Here is a 20,281-nt window from a genome sequence, read left to right on the forward strand (position 1 = left end):
AATTGACAGAGGCCAGCGCCTGCAACGGAGGTTGGATGTGGGGCTGTTGGCGGAGGAAGAGGAGTGCGAGTGGGTGGGGGAGGCCATTCTCGATGGATACCCAGTGGAGTTTTATTAAAATGTTCTCGGGGGTGCTAGGGCTCTTGTTGGTAAGGGCGTTTAATGAGGCAAGGGAGCGGAGGTGCTCCCCCCCCCCCGACGATGTCGCAGGCCCCAATCTCTCTCATTCTGAAGCGGGAAAAGGATCCGGAGCAATGTGGGTCATGCAGGCCGATCTCCCTGTTAAATGTGGGTGCCAAGATATTGGCCAAGGTGGCTTCGAGAATAGAGGACTGTGCCAGGGGTGGCAGGGGAGAACCAGATGGGGTTCGTCAAGGGAATGCATCTGGCGGCGAATATCAGGAGGTTGTTAAATGTCATAATGATGCCTTCCGAGGGACGAGAGTTGGAGATAGTGGTCGCCATGGTCACGGAGAAGGCCTTCGATTGGGTGGAGTGGGCCTATATGTATGAGGTTCTGGGGCACTGGGTTTGGGAAGGGTTTTGTGGACTAGGTCCGGTTGCTGTATCAGGCACCGATGGCGAGTGTGCGGACGAACCAGGTGAGCTCGAACTATTTTAGGTTGCACGGGGGGCCGAGACAGGAGTGTCCACTCTTCTCACTGCTTTTTGCTTTGGCTAGAGAGCCATTGGTGATGGCGCTGAGAGCATCAAAGGACTGGCAGGGCATAGTATGGCGGTGGAGGGGAGCGAGGGGGAGGGGAGCACAGGGTCTTGCCATACGCAGACAACCTGCTTTTGTACATTTCAGATCCGCTGGGGAGGATTGGAGGGATTATGGGGATCCTGGAGGAATTCGGACGCTTTTCGGGGTATCGAATGAATGTGGGTAACAGCGAGGTCTTTCCGATCGAGGCGAGGGGGCAGGAGGTGATTGGGGGAGATGTCATTCAAGGTGGTGCGGGGGGAGGGTATTTGGGCATACAGGTGGCACAGGAGTGGGAGCAGCTACACAAGCTGAATCTGGCTCGGTTGGTGGAGTAGATGAAGGCGGACTTTAGAATGTAGGATGCGCTCCCGTTATCATTGGTGGGGAGGGTGCAGACGGTGAAGATGTTAGTCCTCTTGTTTGTCTTCCAGATCCTTCCAGTTTTTATCCCCAAGGCATTTTTCAAGAAGGTGAATGCGAAGATTTCAGGGTTTGTGTGGGCGAGTAAAACCCCGTGTGGGAAGAAGGTGCTGGGGGCGGGGGGGGGGGGGGGGCGGGGGCGGGGGGGGGGGGGGGGCTGGCCTCACCGAAGAAGGTGCTGCTGGATTGGGGGCGGGGGGGGGGGGGGGGGGGCTGGCCTCACCGAACTTTATAAATTATTACTGGGCAGCAAACATAACCATAGTCAGGAAGTGGGTAGTGGGGGAAGGGTCAGTATGGGAGCAGGTGGAGACGCCCTCATTTAGGGATGTGGGGTGGGAGTCTCTGACCCCCCCCCCCCCCCCCCCCCCGCTGGGTTAGAGAATCGCCGGGCGGGGCGGTGTGAATCCCGCCCCCGCCGGCTGCCAAATTCTCTGCCGCCGGGGATTTGGCGGGGGGGGGGGGGGGGGGGGGGGATCGCGCTGCACCGGCCGGCAGCCACTGGCAGTGGCCCCCCCTCCGGCGATTCTTCGGCCCGCGATGGGCCGAGCAGCTGCCCGTTTTCGGTGGGTCCCGCCGGCGTATGTTACGACAGGTACTTACCGGCGGTACCTGGCTCCGCGGGCAGCCTCCAGGGGGGGCGTGGGGGTATCTGGCCCCGGGGAATGCCCCATGGTGGCCTGGCCCACGATCGGAGCCCACTGATCCGCGGGTGGGCCTGTGCCGTGGGGGCACTCTATTCCTCCACTCCGACCGGTGTAACGGTCCGCGATGGCTGGCGCGGAGATGGCGCATGCGTTGGGATGACGCCAGCACATGTTGGCATGCGCCAACTCGCACCGGCCGCCGGAAGCCCTTCGGCGCCGGTTGGTGTGTCGCCAAGCCCCTTCCGCGCCGGCGGGCATGGCGCAAACCACTCCGGCGCCGGTCTAGCCCCTGAAAGTGCGGAGGATTCCACACCTTTGGGACGTCCCAACGCCAGACTGGTTCACGCCACTCCTTCGCGCCGGAGTTTCCCGCCCCGCTGGTTTCCGACGAATCCCACCCATGGAGTTTGGGGGCACTGTTAATGCTGCCTCTGCCATTCTCGCCAGCCAGGTACTCCACAAGCCGGGTATTAGTGGCAGCTCTGAGGGTGTGGGACCAGTGGCAGAAGCACGTGGGGCTGGAGGGAGCATCGGTGTTGGCTGCGATATATGGCAACCATCGGTTTTATCTGGGGGGTGGCAGCTGGATGGGGGTTTTCGGGGGTGGCAGCGGGCGGGGATCGAGTGGTTTGGGGAGTTGTCTATAGATGGGGGCTTTCCGTGTTTGGAAGAATTGGAGGTGCTCGAGCTGCCTGGTGAAAATGGGTTCCGTTGCCTGCAGGTGAGGGACTTTGTGCGGAGGCAGGTTTCGACCTGCCGCACCAGGGACTGCAGGATAATGTGGTGTTAAAAAGGGGAGTGGGGGAGGGAAAGGTATCAGAGATTTATAAGGAGCTGATGAAGTGGGACGGAACCCCGATAGGGGTGGTGAAGCAAAGGTGGGAGGAAGAACTGGGTGGGGAGTTGGAGGCCGGGTTGTGGAAGGACGCCCCGAGGCGAGTCAATGCATCCTTGTCGTGTGCCAAGCTTAGCCGATACAATTGAAGGTGGTCCATAGGGCACACATGACTGTGGCCCAGATGAGTAGGTTCTTCAAGGGGGTGGATGATCGGTGTGGGCTGTGTGCGGGTGGGCCTGCAGATCATGTCCATATGTTTTGGGCATGTCCGAGGCTTAGGGGATTCTGGCAGGGGTTTGCTGATGTCATGTCAGAGTCATTGAAGGTAAGGGTAGTTCCAAGTCCAAGGTGGCAATTTTTGGTGTGTGAGAAGTTCCGGGAGTCCGGCAGTAAAATCCATTTCTGGGCTACCAGGGAGTCCAAAATTTAGGCCTTTGCCTCCCTGGTAGCCCAGAAATGGATTTTATTGGCGTGGAGGGACTAGGAGCCCCCAAAGTCAGGGCTTATGGGTTAGTTACATGGCTGGGTTTCTTTGGCTCAAGAAGATTAAGTTCGCCCTGAGAGGATCGATGCTAGGGTTTGCCCGGAGGTGGCAGCCATTTATCAACTTCCTTGGGAAAAATTAAGCTGTCGGTGGGGGGTGGGTGGGGGGGGGGGGGGGGGGGGGGGGGGGGAGCATGGGGTAAGGTGGGGAATTGGGATTGGGGTGTTGTTTATGTAAGCCATGTTGGCTGGGTTTTGTTGTTGGTTAGCTGTCGCTGTGTGTTGTTCATCTTGCCCTTTTGATGCCTTGTGGTTAAAATTGTTAAAATTATAAATAACAAAGTTTAAAAACCAAATTAGAGAATGGCAGAGGGAGAAGGATTGCCATCAAATGGAACAGGCCATTGGGGAGCAGTAGCCCCTTGAGAGGATCGATGGAGCAGGTACAGAAGTGCCTCAAGATGCCAGGTGCAACGATACATGAGCTGGAGAAGGTGATGTCCGATTGGATTGGGTCTTTGGAGGTGGGGATCCTGTGGGATCTATGTAAGTCGCTGTGACTGAAGGTAGAGGAGCAAATGAACAGGTCTAGATGGCAGAACTTGTGAATTGTGGGTCTGCTAGAGTGCGTGGAAGGAACGAACGTCACGAAGTGTGTGTTGAGGATGCTGGCCGGGCTGGTGGAGAAGGTGCTAAAACAAGGCTCCAGAGATGGACCATGCCCACACGTCCTTAAGGCAGAAGCAGAGAGCAGGGAAGCTGCCATGGGCGGTGATTGTGTAGTTGAGTCCTTCGTGAAAAAGAAGATTCTAAGATGAGTCAGGGAGAAGCGAGACTGCGAATGGGAGGGGAATCATGTCCGAATATACCAGGACATTGGCACGGAGCTGGCGAAGAGGCAAGCTATATGAAAATCGCTTATTGTCAATAGTTGGCTTCAAATGATGTTACTGTGAAAAGCCCCTAGTCGCCACATTCCAGCACCTGTTCGGGGAGGCTAGTACAGGAATTGAACCGTGCTGCTGGCCTGCCCTGGTCTGCTTTCAAAGCCAGCGCTTTAGCTGTGTGCTAAACCAGCCCCTGTAAATGGCTTATTGTCCCGAGTAGGCTTCAATGAAGTTACTGTGAAAAGCCCTTAGTCGCCACATTCCGGCGCCTGTTCAGGGAGGATGGTACGGGAATTGAACCGTGCTGCTGGCCTGCCTTGATCTGCTTTAAAAGCCAGTGATTTAGCCCAACCAGCCATATATATCGAAGAAGTGTTATACCCAGCAAAACTTTGGGTCACATTTGGAGGCCGGGAGTACTACTTTGAGATGCCAGAAGAGATCAATGACTTTATAAGAGCCAATAAACTGGGGGTGAACTGAGAGCTGATGGAGATGAAGAAGCTAAATCCACAAGGGTTGGATGTTACGGCTCTTTTATGTTGCTAGTGGTTGGCGATTTTTTCGGGAGTTGTAAGTTTGTACGGCGGTGATCTCCCCCCTCCCAACCTTTTGTGGTTTTTCACTTTTTGGGGAGGAGGTCATTTGTGACTTTGAGTGTTCTGTAAGGGGTGTGTGTGTGTGTGGTGGGGTCTGTTGGATGGGGTTGCTGGCTGGGGTGTTATTCAGGTGGGTAAGGGACCGATTGCACAGGCTAAGGAGGAACCGGTGGGAGGAGGGAGCAGAGAAGTGGGGGGTGGGGGGTGGGGGGAGGTGGGGGGGGGGGGGGAGGTGGGGGGGGGGGGCCACACCAGCAAGTAACGCTGGTGAATGGAGGTGAGGTGAGGAGGAGGTCATGAGAGGTGGGCTGGGGAGCATGGATTGCAACATGACAGAGTTGGAGACTGAGAGTGATCATGGGTGAAGAGGGAGCCATCTTGGATGGGCAGTATTAAATGAGGTAGAACCAGAGGGGGATGATGGCGGTTGGTAAAGGGGAATGGAGGCGTTAGCCTCTTGTAAGAGTTGTGATGTGGAACATCCGGGGATTAAAATGGGCCGGTTAAAAGGATGGGTTTTTGCGCACCTGAGGAGTTTGAAAGTGGAGATGATTTTTCTATAGGAGACACATCTCCGGATGAAGGATCAAGTTAAGCTGAGGAAGGGATGGGTGGGACAACTATTTAATTTGGGGTTTGACTCGAAGTCGCGGGGGTGGGGTGGCATTTTGTTGGAACGAAAAGACAGTGTTTGTGGGGGCCAAGGAAATGTGGGACCTGCCTGGGGGAAAGATATCTGATAGTGGGGTAATGGAGGGGACGCCGGTGTGCTAGTCAACGTATATGTGCCTAATTGGGATGACGCAAGGTTCTTAAAGGGGTCAGTGGGAGCAATCCCGGACTTGGACACACACCAGCTGAGTATTGTAGCCACCTGGGGTGACCACTGCCCAACACAAAATGGAAGATTGCAAGGAATGCAGGGAAAATTGGACAGGTTGTAAAAAGCAAGCAGCTTGCAGAGTGCTTGTATATTTGGACTGCCACAGAAACCAGTTTGGCTGTTGCTGAAACCAGACAGCACTATGAAAAGTAAGTTAGCATATTAATGAGGCGATCCCCAGGCACAAAAGACACAAGTTACACTAATCGATACATTGGATGGAAGGCCAGGCTTTTTGGCGCCAAAGAAGCCCAAAACAATGAGCCCCAAGAACCGCCCCAGTGATCGAGCAACTGCCCGCTATTGGGGAATTCAAATCAATCGATTGGGAAGAGACCCAATCGATTACAAGAGTATAGAGGGTCTGCCCAGGTGGGCACAAGACCCTGAGAGGAGTATAAGACAGAGAACGCGACCCCAGCTCTCTCTCTCTGCCAGCCTCTCCTTGACCAGCTAGCCCTCCCAGCAGAACACCGTTGCAGCAGAAGAACCTTGTGCAGGAGAGGTTTGGGCAGAAGCCGCCAGCAAGTAAGTCACAACGCACGCTACGGGAATAGACACTCCTGACCCATTTAGACCATAACCACTGGAAGCCTGCGGACCCTGGACAAAGCTAGAAGCCGTTGTTCCCTGATCCGGCAGTCCCCTTGTCCAGATAAATATTTGGCCTAGTAGTGGTAGGATTAGTCTAGTCTTATAGTTTATATGCATGATTAGTAGATTACTGTAATATAATACACGTGTCTTGTTTGAACTTACTAATTGGTGTATGGTTGTATTGCTTTGAACTTGACCTTGAAACTTGTGGCGGTATCTTAACGATACCTGGCGACTCCAAAGCTAAGTAACGAAACAGAGCCAAATTGAGTGTTAAGCACACTCACCCAGAACGAGCAACAGTATGGGTTGAGATTTTAAATGTGTGATGGAGCCGAAGGTGGACAGGTTGAGCCCCAAGTCAATGGGAATGTCGAGGATGGCGAAGGAGTTGGGAGGGTTTATGGAAGGTATGGGAATGGTAGATCCATTGAAGTTCAGGAACCTGGGGAGCGGTAGTACTCCTTCTCACATGTGTATAATGTGTAGTCTAGAATTGATTTCTTGTGGTGAGTTGAGTGATGCTGATGGGGGAAGGTGGGGTGGAGTATATGGGAATTGTGATTTTGGAGCATGCGCAGCATTGGCTGAAGGTGAGGCTTAGCTTGGGGAAAATGCAGAGGCCGAGATGGAGGCTAGAGTTGGCAGACTAAGGGGTTTCATGAAAAGGTGAGGCTAACGATTGGGGATTACGTGGAAATTAATCAGAATGGAGCGGTGTCGGCAACAAGGTGCTGCACATTCTTTTGTTCTTTTGCGGGAGGGCAATGCACAGTAGAAGGGAATAGAGCAGAACTCAGACAATAAAAGTGGCAGTATTTCCTGAGACCTAATCCTGGGCAGCATTGTAGCACAAGTGGATAGCCCTGTGGCTTCACAGCGCCAGGGTCCCAGGTTTGATTCCCTGCTGGGTCACTGTCTGTGCAGAGTCTGGACGTTCTCCCTGTGTCTGCATGGGTTTCCTCCCACAATCCAAAGACGTGCAGGTTCGGTGGATTGGCCATGATAAATTGCCCTTGGTGACCAAAAAGGTTTGGAGGGGTTATTGTGTTACGGGGATAGGAAGTGAGGGCTTAAGTGGGTCAGTGCAGACTCAATGGGCCGAATGGCCTCTTTCTGCACTCTATGTTCTAACGAGGAGATGGCTCTCAGCAGCATGGGGACACTGCAGTGGAGTCCATGGAATGTGATGTCGCCGAGAATATTTAAGATGAAAGGTTCTTGCCTTTTGGCCCTTCTTAACTTGTAGCTCGTCTCATCTTGCTGTCTGACGTGATGGTCAAGTTGCAGATGACTCTCTCTTTCTCTTATTCCAAAGTGAAAGTAGTATTTGTTACCAGTTCTTGTCGATGGGTTCGGCAACAATGCACTCTGATGAGGACACTGATGGAACAGCACACACAACCCTGATGAATTTGCACGTTTGAGGTGCTAGGCTCATTGGCTGGTCTACCAGACCGTCAAGGAGCATGGAGCAGACCATTGACAAAGGGCATTGCAAAAGTCTTGCCTCTCTGCAGTCTCTGTTCTACCTGTTGTGCAGCAGATTCTGAGGTACTGAAAATGAAGCTGCCCTTACCTGTTGCAGCCTATTTGTGACCAGAGCATCAGATTCCCTGCCCTCCCTGTGAAGATGCAGTACGCCGGAGCTCAAAATCCTGAAACTCCTCAGAACGCCTCCAAACCACTTTGCAACAGAAGTTCTTCAAAACTACCTACCTGCATGTTTGGTGCCTTGCCATTCATGTAATGCTAGTGCAGATCCCATCTTGCAGCTGAACACTGACCTTTTGTGAGCGACTTGCAAATTGAATGGTCCAATGTGGGTCAAGTTTGGTAGCTGGTGTCACATCAGTAAGTTGCATTGTGTGACGTTATGACATTTTTTTTCCAGTCTTCACAGGGCACCCCTAGCAGACACCCTCTCAAGGTGGTGCACCATGCATGTTGTACCCAGGTGGGTAGTGGCACAGCATATACACTAGGAGAGCAACTGGCTTCAGGAGAAATGCTTCCAGCAGTTGCTGCAGGTCTGAACTTCACACCTCACCTATCCATACTTTGAAATGTATACAAATTAATAGAAAAATAGACATGTTCTAATACGTGGGGCAGAAAATAAATCAGGAGATAGAAAAGGCATGTAAAAAAGGCAATAATACAACAATCATGGGGGACTTCAATTTGCAGGTGGACTGAGAAAATCAGGTTGGTAGTGGATCCCAAGAAAGGGAATTTGTGGAATGTCTAAGATGTTATTTTGGAGCAGCTTGTGACAGAGCCTAATAAGGAACAGACAATTCTCGATTTGGTAATGTGGACAGAGGCAGACTTGATTAAGAAACTTAGATGAAGGAACTCTTAGGGAACAGTGACCACAATATGATGGAATTTACCCTGCAGTTTGAGAGGGGAAGCTGCAATCAGATGTAACAGTGTTACAATTAAATAAGGGTAACTACAAAGACATGAGGGAGGAGCTGGCCATGGAAGACAGTGGAACATCAATGGCAGGAAATTTGTGGGTTATTCAGGAAGCACAACAGAAATTCATCCCAGGGAGGAAGAAACATGTTAAGGGGAGTACAAGGCATCCATGGCTGACGAGGGAAGTCAAGGAAGTCAGCATAAAAGCTGAAGAAAAAGCATATGAAGTGGCGAGGATTAGTCAGAGGATTGGGAAGCCTTTAAAAGCGAGCAGAGGACAAATAAAAAAGCAATAAGGGCGGAGAAGATGAAGTATGTGCAAGCTGGCTAGTAATAGAAAGGAAGATAGGAAGAGTCTTTTCAATATATTAAAGGTAAGAGAGAGGCAAAAATAAACATTGGACCACTGGAAAACGTGGATGGAGAAGTAATAATAGGAAACAAATAAATAGCAGATGAACTGAATAGTTACTTCGGATCGGTCTTCACGGTGGAAGACACCAGTGGGATGCCAGAGCTCCAGGAGAGCCAGGGGGCAGAGGTGAGGGCAGTGACCATTACTAAGGAGAAGTTTCTGGGGAAACTGAAAGGTCTGAAGGTGGATAAATCACCTGGACCGGATGGACTACACCTCAGGGTTCTAAAAGAGATTACTCAGGAGATTGAGGTGGCATTGGTGATGATCTTTCAGGAATCACTGGAGGCAGGAAGGGTCTCAGAGGACTGGAAAGTGGCTATTGTAACACCCCTGTTTAAGAAGGGAGGGAGGAAGAAGACGGGAAATTATAGGCCAGTTAGCCTGACTTTGGTCATTGGTCAGATTTTAGAATAGAATAATCTTTATTGTCACAAGTAGGCTTACATTAACACTGCAATGAAATTACTGTGAAAATCCCCTAGTCACCACCTTCCGGCCCCTGTTCAGGTACACGGAGGGAGAATTCAGAATGTCCAATTTACCTAATAGCACGTCTTTTGGGACTTGTGGGAGGAAACCGGAGCACCTGGAGGAAACCCACGCAGACACAGGGAGAACGTGCAGACTCCGCATAGACCAGGGGTGGGCAAACTACGGCCGTTATGCGGCCCACCAAGTCATAAAAAAATTTTTTTTTTAAAGGTTAATGGAGGGAGGGGGGGGGGGGGGGGCGGCTGTTGGGTTACTTACTGGTATAGGGTGGATACGTTTACTTGAGTAGGGTGATCATTGCTCGGCACAACATCGAGGGCCGAAGGGCCTGTTCTGTGCTGTACTGTTCTATGTTCTATATGAGGCGCCCAGAATCATAACCGGGTGAAGTAATTATTTTACTTAATATACTATGCGGCCCTTTAAAATATTGAATTTCTGAATGTGGCCCTTGCACGGAAAAGTTTGCCCACCCCTGGCATAGACAGTGACCCATGGCGTGAATCGAACCTGGGACCCGGGAGCTGTGAACCAACAGTGCTAACCACTACGCTACCAAGCCGCCCTAAAATATTTTGAAAGAATATCTAGACCTACACCTCCTGGTGGAAGGACAAGGTGTAGCGATATATAGCTAATATATATATATATATATATGTTGATGACGCCAGCTCTACATCTCCATCACCATTCTTCACCCCCTCACGGCGCCTGGCTGTTTGTTTGACATGCTGTGTTGGATGAATTCCTCCCTGCTGCAAATTCTGTTCCCTTGATTCTGACCCTGTCCTCCGCAGGCATGTTCTTAGACTAAACTTTATTTTTCCAAGTGATTCTGAGCTGAGCTTTTGACTTACCTATCCTCTGCATCAAAAAAACTGCCTCCTCCCACTTTGGAAACGTAAGAACTAGGAGGAGTAGGCCATCTGACCCCTCGAGCCTGCTCTGTCATTCAATAAGATCACGGCTGATTTCTGTGGACTCAGCTCCACTTCATCCGCCTGCTCACCATTTATTGTTCAAAAATCTACCTATCTTTGCATTAAAAACATCCAACGAGGTAGCCTCAACTGTTTCACTGGGCAGGGAATTCCACAGATTTACAACCTTTGGGTGAAGAAATTCCTCCTCAACTCAGCCCCAAATCTGCTCCCCCTTATTTTGGGGCTATGTCCCCTAGTTCTAGTTTCACCCGCCAGTGGAACCAACCTACCTGCTTCTATCTTAACTATTCCCATCAACTGCATCCACCGCTACATCAGTTCTTCAGCTTGAAAATTGCTCATCCTTTGTTATCTCTAGATGTAGGTATTCCAATGCTTTCTGGCCGGTCCTCCAGCTCTCATAAACTTCATCCCAACTAAACTCTGCTGCCCATGTTCTTAACCATCTCCAATCCTGCAACCCTCACCTCTTTTACACCACCCCTGGCAGCCATGCCTTCAGCTGCCTCGTTCTCTCCGAGAAATCGCTCCTTAAAACCACTGGTGCAAGCGAGAACGGAGAATTCGGTGCTCAGCCAAACTCCATTCACTGCAGTGGGACCGAATAATCCCACTGGCGTGAATGGTGGGAGATTTCTGGCCTAAATCTTTTGGTCACTCCTTCCAATATTTCCCTTGGCCTCAGTGTCAGTTTTCCTTAGCGCTTGGGGATTTTTCCACATTAAAAGTGTTGTATAAATGCAAGTTCTCGTTGTTTCACATTTACAATTCGAGATCACCAAATCTGCAAACCTGACGCAGGCGAAGTGAAGTAACAAAAGAACTAAAACCGTCATAAGTCTGAAAAGAATGCTTTAATAAGCATTTGGAGGCAACCCTTCAAGGTCATTCATTTTACTGCCGTAAGCCTATTAAATTATCATCTACTTTGTTAAATAAATAAAGAAATAGTCTTGCATGAAGAATTGCTGTAAAGTAACAAGTAGGGATGATTCAGTTTGTGACTGACCGCAAGCAACTTTGCTTTAATACAAAATGGGAATCAATGATACAATTATCTTCCACTCAAGCAAAAGAAAATTTCACATTGACATCAACACACTTCATACTTATATATTAATTATTATTAGTATAAATGACATGTGGGAAGGGCAAGGGAGTTTTAACAATGGCAGTTTGATCTCAGCTAAATGAAATGGCACAAAAATGCTGCAGGATTTTTGTTCAAGTGTCTTCTTAACAGCCGGCATAAGTGTGTTAACTAAACATTTGTGAGTAAATTCAAATTTGCTATATTAAGGTAGTGCTGATCGACTTTTTACATCCCTTTTTTTCACCTGTGACACAGACATTTTTGCATTGTGTCTAATTGAGAAAAATCAGCTCCGAGCAAAATAAAGATTATTTCAGAAAATCCAGCATGGCCTCATTGAGTTTTGCATGAGGTAATCAGAGCCATCAGCAAATCATGGAGTCATCTGCCTGCTTATTGACATGTGTTCCTAGGATTTTGAATGTTTAACAGTACATTCAGAAACAGCTTTCAGAGATAGTTACCAATTCCACATTATCATGTAAAAATATTAGTTTAACTTACATCTTTCTTAAAAGCTCTTTTTAATTTTCCCTCCAGAGGATATGGCATCAACAAAAAAAAATGAACAAAATAATTATTCACATAAAATAACATACCTTACAAAGACAAACACACAAATAAGGCCATTCTGCAGCATCAAAAGTCCACCTCTTGCAATATTTCACAACAGATTCTACAGAATATTTTACATCCCAAGGACTGTACTATCAGACTTCGGAGTTCTCCGCAGGGGTTGATCGCACTATCTTTTGGAGGCTGTGCTCAGTTTGCTAGCTGCTGGGGACCTCCTTGAGGGTGTTGGGATTTTTGAGGGTTTCGCTGAAGATGGCCGAGATCCTGCTCGTGACCCTGATCTGCTAGTGTCAGGCACTGTCTCTGAAACATCTGAACATACAGACTGGATATCTGAAATGTCGAAATCTGAAGCATCACTCCCACGACGACTACTGGTTCTACTGCCAGTCTTGCTTCCTGCTCGGCTTGTGGGTCGACTTGGGACTTTTCTTGACTCTAGGACTGGATATTTAAAAAAAAATATATATATATATATACACACACACATATCTCAATTTAAATAAACCCATTTATCCACAATTATTAGATTCAAATGGTCTTACACAAGATTGCTGACACGTGCAAAGCCTGCAAAGGGTAAATAATCTACACAAAAAGCTCTATACGCAGATCTTGAAAATCATTTCAGAAAATTAAAATAGAGATTGTTTTTCCATTGGACGTTTTCCAAGGAGCACATATCAGAATGTTGCATAACCTTAGCCAACAGATTCCTGACAATGTTCCTTTTTGCCAGGAATATTGACGGGGGAGCATGCGACCTCCTCACCATCGTGCTCCCTCAGAAATTGTCCCTAGTCACCCACCAGTAACATGCTCAGTGGCCGTTGTTCACTTGTGCAGCAGTAAAGGGGGTTTTCCAAAGCCAAGGACAACATAGGTCAGCATGATCCTGTTCCCATCCAAATGCATTTTTCAGTAGCTGTCACAGGCAGTGGTCAAAATGGGGAACCTGGGCTGACCGCGCCCCAACTTCTTCATTCTCTTAGTTCAGTCACTCTCAGGCATCTTGCAACACTTTTGCCATCACTCTGACTGGGGTCTTGTAACCTGGAGTTCAGCTTCATATTACCCTTGCCAGTGAAGTTATCAAGTGAGACACAAAAGTATCTTTCTTCAGCATTTCCTTCCCTTGGACATTTCCAAGTCTATTCGACAGTTACGGGAATGATAAGATTACAATCACAAGGGAACACTTACCTGGAACTTGTGACCTCCCCCGAGAAGGGGGGGTTGATAAATTGCTGTCGTCTCCAGAGTGAAAACTTTTTCCTGACAGATAGCCTGGCGGTCGCAGTTTGCTTCCCTGGATAGGTGTTACCTAGATCACATTTATACAAAGAAATTAATTAATATTTTCCTATTGAGGTGCAAGTGTCTTTGAAGTATAGTAGATAGTGCTTAAAATGTTGATCAATTTCCCACTAAAGCTTTCCTGGGTATCGCAGGCCTTTGCTGTTGTCTTATTGAGGCTACACCACAAGCACAATTTAACAAGAATTTCTCCACCTCAGTTAAGTTTGGCACCAACTGGCTATATCCAATATATGAATGGATTTGTTGTCAATTTCCTTTCTAATTTAATGTGTTGAATGTCAGTATAACGATTTGTTTGTGACAGAAAGGATGTAATATCTTCCTTCTGCTTCAAAGGATGAACCTTTACATCTGGTTAATTAGCACAATAAGTAAATTAACCCTGGAGATAAAAGGTCATTCCTGCGAGAATGTAGCTGTGCACCTCTCTCAATGTCAATGGCACTCTGATATAAAGGGGGTGGGGGGAGAGGTTGCTGTGTAAAGCACGATGATGAATTTAGTACATACGAGGGATGCAGAAATAACTTGCTCAAAGATTGATTACTGACCAGAGAAGAAGCAATTGGCATAATATACCTTCATTCAAAGAATGATGATGGACCATCTGTTTTTTTAATCTATTTATCACTATACCATGTAAACCAACACAACTTGTATAGCACACACCAAGACTTAAAACTCCTGAAAACTCTGATTGATTAATCAGGCTTTCGAACCATCTACCTTGTTGTGAGCTTTGTATGTATTCTAAGGCCCGAGTGTCAAAGCCTTTTTACCTCAAAGAGATAAAGGAGCAAGACAATAAAAAGCTCAATGCCTTCAATTATTGATTAGTTGCGACCATCCATCTTTGCTTTCCCAATTCTCCTTCCTGATATTTTCAGTCATGGTGAAGAGAGAACCAGGAATAGCATTTTGCCACATTTCAAGTACCTCCCCAATAAAATAATTCAGACCTGTTTAATAATACCTAAATTAAGTGGAACAAAATCCACAGAGCTAATTTGGAGTGTCCTTAGGGCGGCACTGTAGCACTGTTGCTTCACACCGCCAGGGACTCGGGTTCGATTCCCATCTTGGGTTATTTGCAGAGTCTGCATGGGTTTCCTCCGGGTGCTCTGGTTTCCTCCCACAAGTCCCGAAACATGTTAGGTGACTTGGACATTCTGAATTCTCCCTCCGTGTACCCGAACAGGTGCCGGAGTGTGTCGACTAGGGGATTTTCACAGTAACTTCATTGCAGTGTTAATGTAAGCCTACTTGTGACACTAATAAAGATTATCATTTCAGATAAGAAAGTTCCTCTGGTTTGGAGCAGATGGGATTGGTCATATTTAATGGGCCAAGAGGTGACCACTAGGGGGCACCCTTACTTCACAGGGTGAGAGAGATGACTGGTATAATCCAAACACCTCTTAAAGAGGGATGGTGCAAAACACCCTTGTTATGCCACTACCGAATGTTAACACCTTGTTCCAATCATTCACAGAACTAGTTGAACGTCAGTTTGGCAGAAAATATTTTAAACCTCACTTTTATTTCAAAACGCTCTTCAGAGGCCATGGGCTAATACTGAGTAAACATATCATACATAAATATCACGGCTTTGATTCCCAAGTTTGAAATGCAAAGCACCAATATCTGCAACGGCAAATGGCTGCCACTGGAGCAACTTGCTAAGTCCCATTGCATGTTACTATCACAGATCTGTGAAGAGCTTTCCCCAATACTGCAGAAGGTCTGCACACAGAACTAGAAGATCAGACATGATTTTACAATAACTGCACATATCAAATTCAGTGTTGCGCTATATTTAGCACAATGCAACAATTATATTTCAATGCAAGTGGCTCTGAAATTCAAGTAGGGCATTAGCATATTATCCTAATTTAATTGAAACATAGGAAATAGGAGCAGGATAGGTCATTTGGCCTCCTTTTTGAAAACGTACAATGTTTTGGTTCAACTGCTTTCTGCGGTAGTGAATTCCACAGGCTCACTACTCTGGGTGAAGAAATTTCTCCTCACCTCAGCCGTGGTTCTGGACTCCCCCATCATCGGGGCCATCTTGCATCTACCATGTCTAGTCCTATTAGAAATGTATAGATTTTCACTCTTCTGCACTCCAGCGAATATCATCCTGACTTACTCAATCTCTCCTCATACGTCATTCCTGCCATCCCAGGAATCAGTCTGGTAAACCTTTGCTGCACTCCCAAGATAGCAAAAACATCTTTCCTCAGATAAGGAGACCCAGGTGTAGTCTCACCAAGGCTCTGTATAATGGCAATAAGACATCCCTGCTTCAGGGCTTGAATCGTCTTTCTATGAAGGCCAGCACATAATTTGTCTTCTTTACTGTCTGCTGCACCAGCATGCTTCAATGACTGGAGTACAAAGACACCCTGGTCCAGGTGCCAAAAAATACCTGCTATTCAGCGGCACTTTGCTGTTTTTGTGGCCTTGGGAGATTCTTTCCACCTCCAGCAGGAAAGGATTCTCGCCGATTGGGGCACCATTTTGTTTGGCTGCCCGATCTATTCCATTCCCACCCCCCACTCTCCAATTTTGGGGTGGCCCCCGGGAAATCCCCCTCTACCTGGGAAGGTGACCCAGCCCTGGGCCAGATTCCTGGCATGCCAACCTGGCACCCAGGCAGTGCCCCAGCACCCTGGAAGTGCTACCCTGGCAGTGCCAAGGTGCCCACGTGCCAGAAGGAGCGCCGGGGTGCCACCCTGCCCTGTCCCTGTCCACCCAGGGGATCTCCAATGGCTTGGGAGACCCCTCAGCCGCACAAACGCTGTTACACCTGTCCCACATTTGTGTGAACCAGTACTAAACAGTGCCTTGACAAGGTCTCCCAGGCATGGCTGTTGAGTCCCAATTGTATGACTCATTAAAAATGCTGATCTGGACCATGCCCAGTGAGGGCAAGATCCAGACTGCGGTATCTCGCAACATCTGAGAGGCTTCGCGCGAGATTCAGTGGCCTCATCCTGATACCAAGTCAGGCGTGGTGAGGCCGCTGAATCGCGCGCCCATAACGTTACAATTAAGGCTGACTTCATGTTCAATGTTATAGAGTCACTATAGCATAAGAGGAGGCCATTTGGCGTACTGAGACTATCTGGGCTCTATGTAGAATAATCCAGTTAGTCCCAGTCCCCCACTCTCTATCCTCGTAGCCCTGTAAATTTATTTCCCTCGCATGTCCATCAACTTTCTTCTGAAATAATCATCTCTGCTTCCACCATCCTCATGGCAGCGACTTCCAGGTCATAAACATTCACTGCATTAAACAAAATCTTCCTTGCATTGACATTGTACTCTGTATTCCAATATTAAAGTCATTTATATAAAGCTGTTGGTCTTAGCGCTGACCCTTGGGGAACACCATTGTCTACCATCCTTCATTCTGAAAAACAAACACTTAGCGATGACTCACTGTTTTTTCCGCTTAAACCAATTTTTCATCCAATTGGATGTAAGCCAATTGGACGCAAGCCATAAGGGTCAATTTTTTTAAGCAGCCATTTATGTGGTACTTTGTCAAATGCATTCTTAAACTCTATGTACACAACATTCACTGAATGCTCTTCATTAAACTTCTGTTACTTCATCAAAAATTCAGATAGATTAGTCAAGCATTATCTGCCTTTTATAAATTCCTGCTAACTCTCTTTAGCTCCAAGTGCCTGTTGCTTGTTTCCTTAATTATTGTTTCTAACATTATTTTAAACTGACCAGCTTGTAGTTGTTTGGACTGTCCTTATGCCCTTTTTTGAATGAGGGAGTCTCCGTTGCTATTCTCTTCTTGCAGCACCCTCATATCGTGGGACGATTGCAAGGTTATGTCATGCCCTTCCACTACCTTATGGGATGGGAACCATCTGGACAAGGGGACATATCCACTGTAAACATAGCCAGCCTTTCCAGTACATCCTGCCTATCAATCTGTACTCCATTACCTCTACCATTCTCCACTTCTGTTGATATTTTATTTTATTTTATTTTTAATTTAGAGCACCCAATTCATTTTTTCCAATTAAGGGGCAATTTAGAGTGGCCAATCCATCTAGCCTGCACATCTTTGGATTGTGGGGGAGAAACCCACGCAAACCTCTGTTGATATTTTAAGCAGCATGTTCTTACTTGGTAAACACAGACACAAACTTATGAAGTATTCTAGCCTTGTCTGCATCCCCAAACATCTGTCACTCTTTTTACCCCCAACAGCCCAGCCGTGACTTACTACCCATGTAATATTTACATGCTGGTATAATATTTAAGGGCTCCCTTTTATGTTATTTCTATTATCATATTTTCTCTTCCCCTCTCAACTTATTGTATTTGGCTTGGTTTGATAATGAACTATTTATAATTATAGAGCCCAGGTGAAGAACAAGATATTTGGTCACCAGTTTCTATGGATACAGTTCCCATAGGAGTCCATTATGAATGCTTGGCTGAGCTCCAAGACTTACTCAGAAGGGGTCTGTTTGATTTACATCTTTATGAGGTTATGTTATTCCTTCTGTGATGTCTTTTGTCAGCATTTATATTTGGAAAAGGTTAAGAGGTAGGACGTGAATAAAGCTTTTATTACTGATACTATAATGGCTTTGTCTGATTGACACTTTAGAGGGTTGTAGGAACAGCAGTTTATTTCAAAGCAGATTTCTGAATGGTTGTCTTTTTTTCCCCCTCAGCATTTCAACACATGTCATTATATGACTTGTTGGTTCTGACCATAGACATACTGGCTGAATGGTCATGGAGGTGAGAGCCAGTGAGGGCAAGAGAGCAGCCAATTTTGATACAGTTGGGACAAAGTCTAACTCTCTAAGCAGCCTGCTTCAACACATGACCACCTACTGTCTGCTTCTGAAGTTAGCAGGCCTAACTCTCTCAAGCTCCTGCCTCCACAAAGTGGAAATTAAGTGGAACAAGGTCCCTTGAGCCGAGGTACGTGTACCAAGTTGGGAAATTTCCCGACTAGTGACATTTCGGCCCTTTGTTCATTTGACCCAGCTCATTCCCCAGCACCATTGCCTCCTTGCTACTTGGACTGAGAATATATTGGTGAAGGAAGTTCTCCTGAACACATTCCAGAAATTCCTCCCAGCTCCTTCCGCTTTTTGACATCATTCCAATCGATATTTGGGAAATTAATATCATCACACTATAATTCTTTTACATCTTTGATTTCCCTGCACTTGTTCCTCTATATCGCTCTTCCTATTTGGAGATACCCCCAGTGTTCCCTTCATTTCCTTTTTGTCCATCTAATCAAATGGATTTTATCCTTGACCCTTAAGGACATTCTCTCTTTCCAACACTACAATGTCTTGCTCCCAATCATTCCTGCCATCGCACACCCCTTTTCTCTTTCCCTGTCTTTTCTGACATCTTTATATCCTTGTATATTTAGTGCTCAGTCCTCACCATTTTAAATCACATTTCATTGTTGCCACCATATCATATGCCCAATATGCTATTTTTGTTTGTATTTCAATAAAGATTCAGAGGTTTAACTTTCAGTACACTTTAATTCAAGTTTTACAATAGCTTATTTTCACCCCAATATAATGAATACATCATCCCTGTCCTTTTTAATGCCAGGCTACCATTCCCTGTGTGATACTAGCCTCAGGTACCATACAGCAATTCATGAAATACACTTGGGAAAACTGCAGACCTAACTATGTGAAGACAGCCCAACGCTTCAGCTGCTGAATTATACTAAATAAATGACAACCAACAAATGACAAACTTATGAACTGGGATCTGCTCATGGAGCAAGTTGTTTGTTGACAAAAATGTTGGACTCTGAAAAATAATTTGCATGAATAACTGTCCAGATTTAAGCAGTAAGGGCCATTTGATTGTGGGAGAGGAGCATTATATCTGAACCAAACCTACTACTTACAACTAAAAATCAGAATACTGTTGATGGAGACATCTGGTACAGGGCTGATTGATATACTGGGCTGATAGGTGGCAAATAACATTCATGCTACACAAGTACTTTCTCCAACAAGAGTGAATACAATCTCTCCTTGGCAGTCAATGGCATTACCATTGCTGATTCCCCCACAATCAACATCCCAAAACTGAACTTGACCCACCAAATACTGTGGTTAAAAGAGCAAGTCAGAGGCTGGGAATTCTGTGGAGAGGCTGAACCTAGGTCCTGCCTGGTCCACATACTCAGAAAACAAAACACTGATATTTATCATAAAGGCCGCGACCTACTGGCCTCATCACGAGGCTGGTAAATCCCGCAAGAGATCTCATTTCTTTTTTCATAAATTTAGAGTACCCAATTGTTTTTTCCAATTAAGGGGCAATTTAGCGCGGCCAATTCACCTAACCCGCACATCTTTGGGTTATGGGAGCGAAATCCACGCAGACACGGGGAGAACGTGCAAACTCCACACAGATAGTGACCCAGGGCCGGGATTCGAACCCGGGTCCTCAGCGCCGTAGGCAGCAATGCGAACCACTGTGCCACCGTGCTGCCCCCTGCGAGAGATCTCATGAGGTGTCGCGAACTGGATCCTGCCCATTGAGGGATCCAAATTTGCATATTCAACTGTGCAGTTAGTGGACTAGGCGTACCGGGTTTCCAAGGCAATTGGGGGGGGGGGGGGCAAGCGGTCGGGTTCGGGGCAGGTTGGTACCCTGGCATCCCCGATGCCACCCTGGCATCTAGCAGTGCCACCCAGCTGCCATCCTGGCACTGAACGGTTGCCCAGGTGGCACAGTCAGCCTGGCAGGGGCACTGCTAAGGTGTCAGGGTGGCATTTTGCCTGCACCAGAAATCGGCCAGGGGGGCGAGGACCCCCTCAGTGGCAAGTTGGGGAGTTGGGTGGGTCTAGAGGTCGCGGTGCGGGAGGGGTTCAGAGATAAAAACAAATTCCTGCAGTGGAGACGGAGATGGTT

General features: G+C 47.4%; 1 protein-coding gene and 1 long non-coding RNA gene across 10 annotated transcripts in view; one reads left to right on the top strand and one right to left on the bottom strand.

Annotated features, from left to right (window-relative positions):
• Nucleotides 1-20,281, top strand: part of LOC119967745 — a 320,884-nt gene that overhangs the window by 259,355 nt on the left and 41,248 nt on the right. The gene's annotated exons all lie outside the window — the stretch shown is intronic.
• Nucleotides 11,180-20,281, bottom strand: part of dst (dystonin) — a 665,214-nt gene continuing 656,112 nt past the window's right edge. For all 8 annotated transcript variants that reach the window (XM_038800631.1, XM_038800637.1, XM_038800634.1 and 5 more), the window contains 2 exons: nt 13,217-13,337; nt 11,180-12,457 (listed from right to left, as the gene is read on the bottom strand). In XM_038800631.1, the coding sequence (XP_038656559.1) occupies nt 12,183-12,457; nt 13,217-13,337 (396 nt within the window). In that variant the 3' untranslated portion in view covers nt 11,180-12,182. The remainder of the gene's footprint in view (nt 12,458-13,216; nt 13,338-20,281) is intronic.

This window comes from Scyliorhinus canicula, chromosome 6 (genome assembly GCF_902713615.1).
Source record: "Scyliorhinus canicula chromosome 6, sScyCan1.1, whole genome shotgun sequence".
Lineage (NCBI taxonomy): Eukaryota > Metazoa > Chordata > Chondrichthyes > Carcharhiniformes > Scyliorhinidae > Scyliorhinus > Scyliorhinus canicula.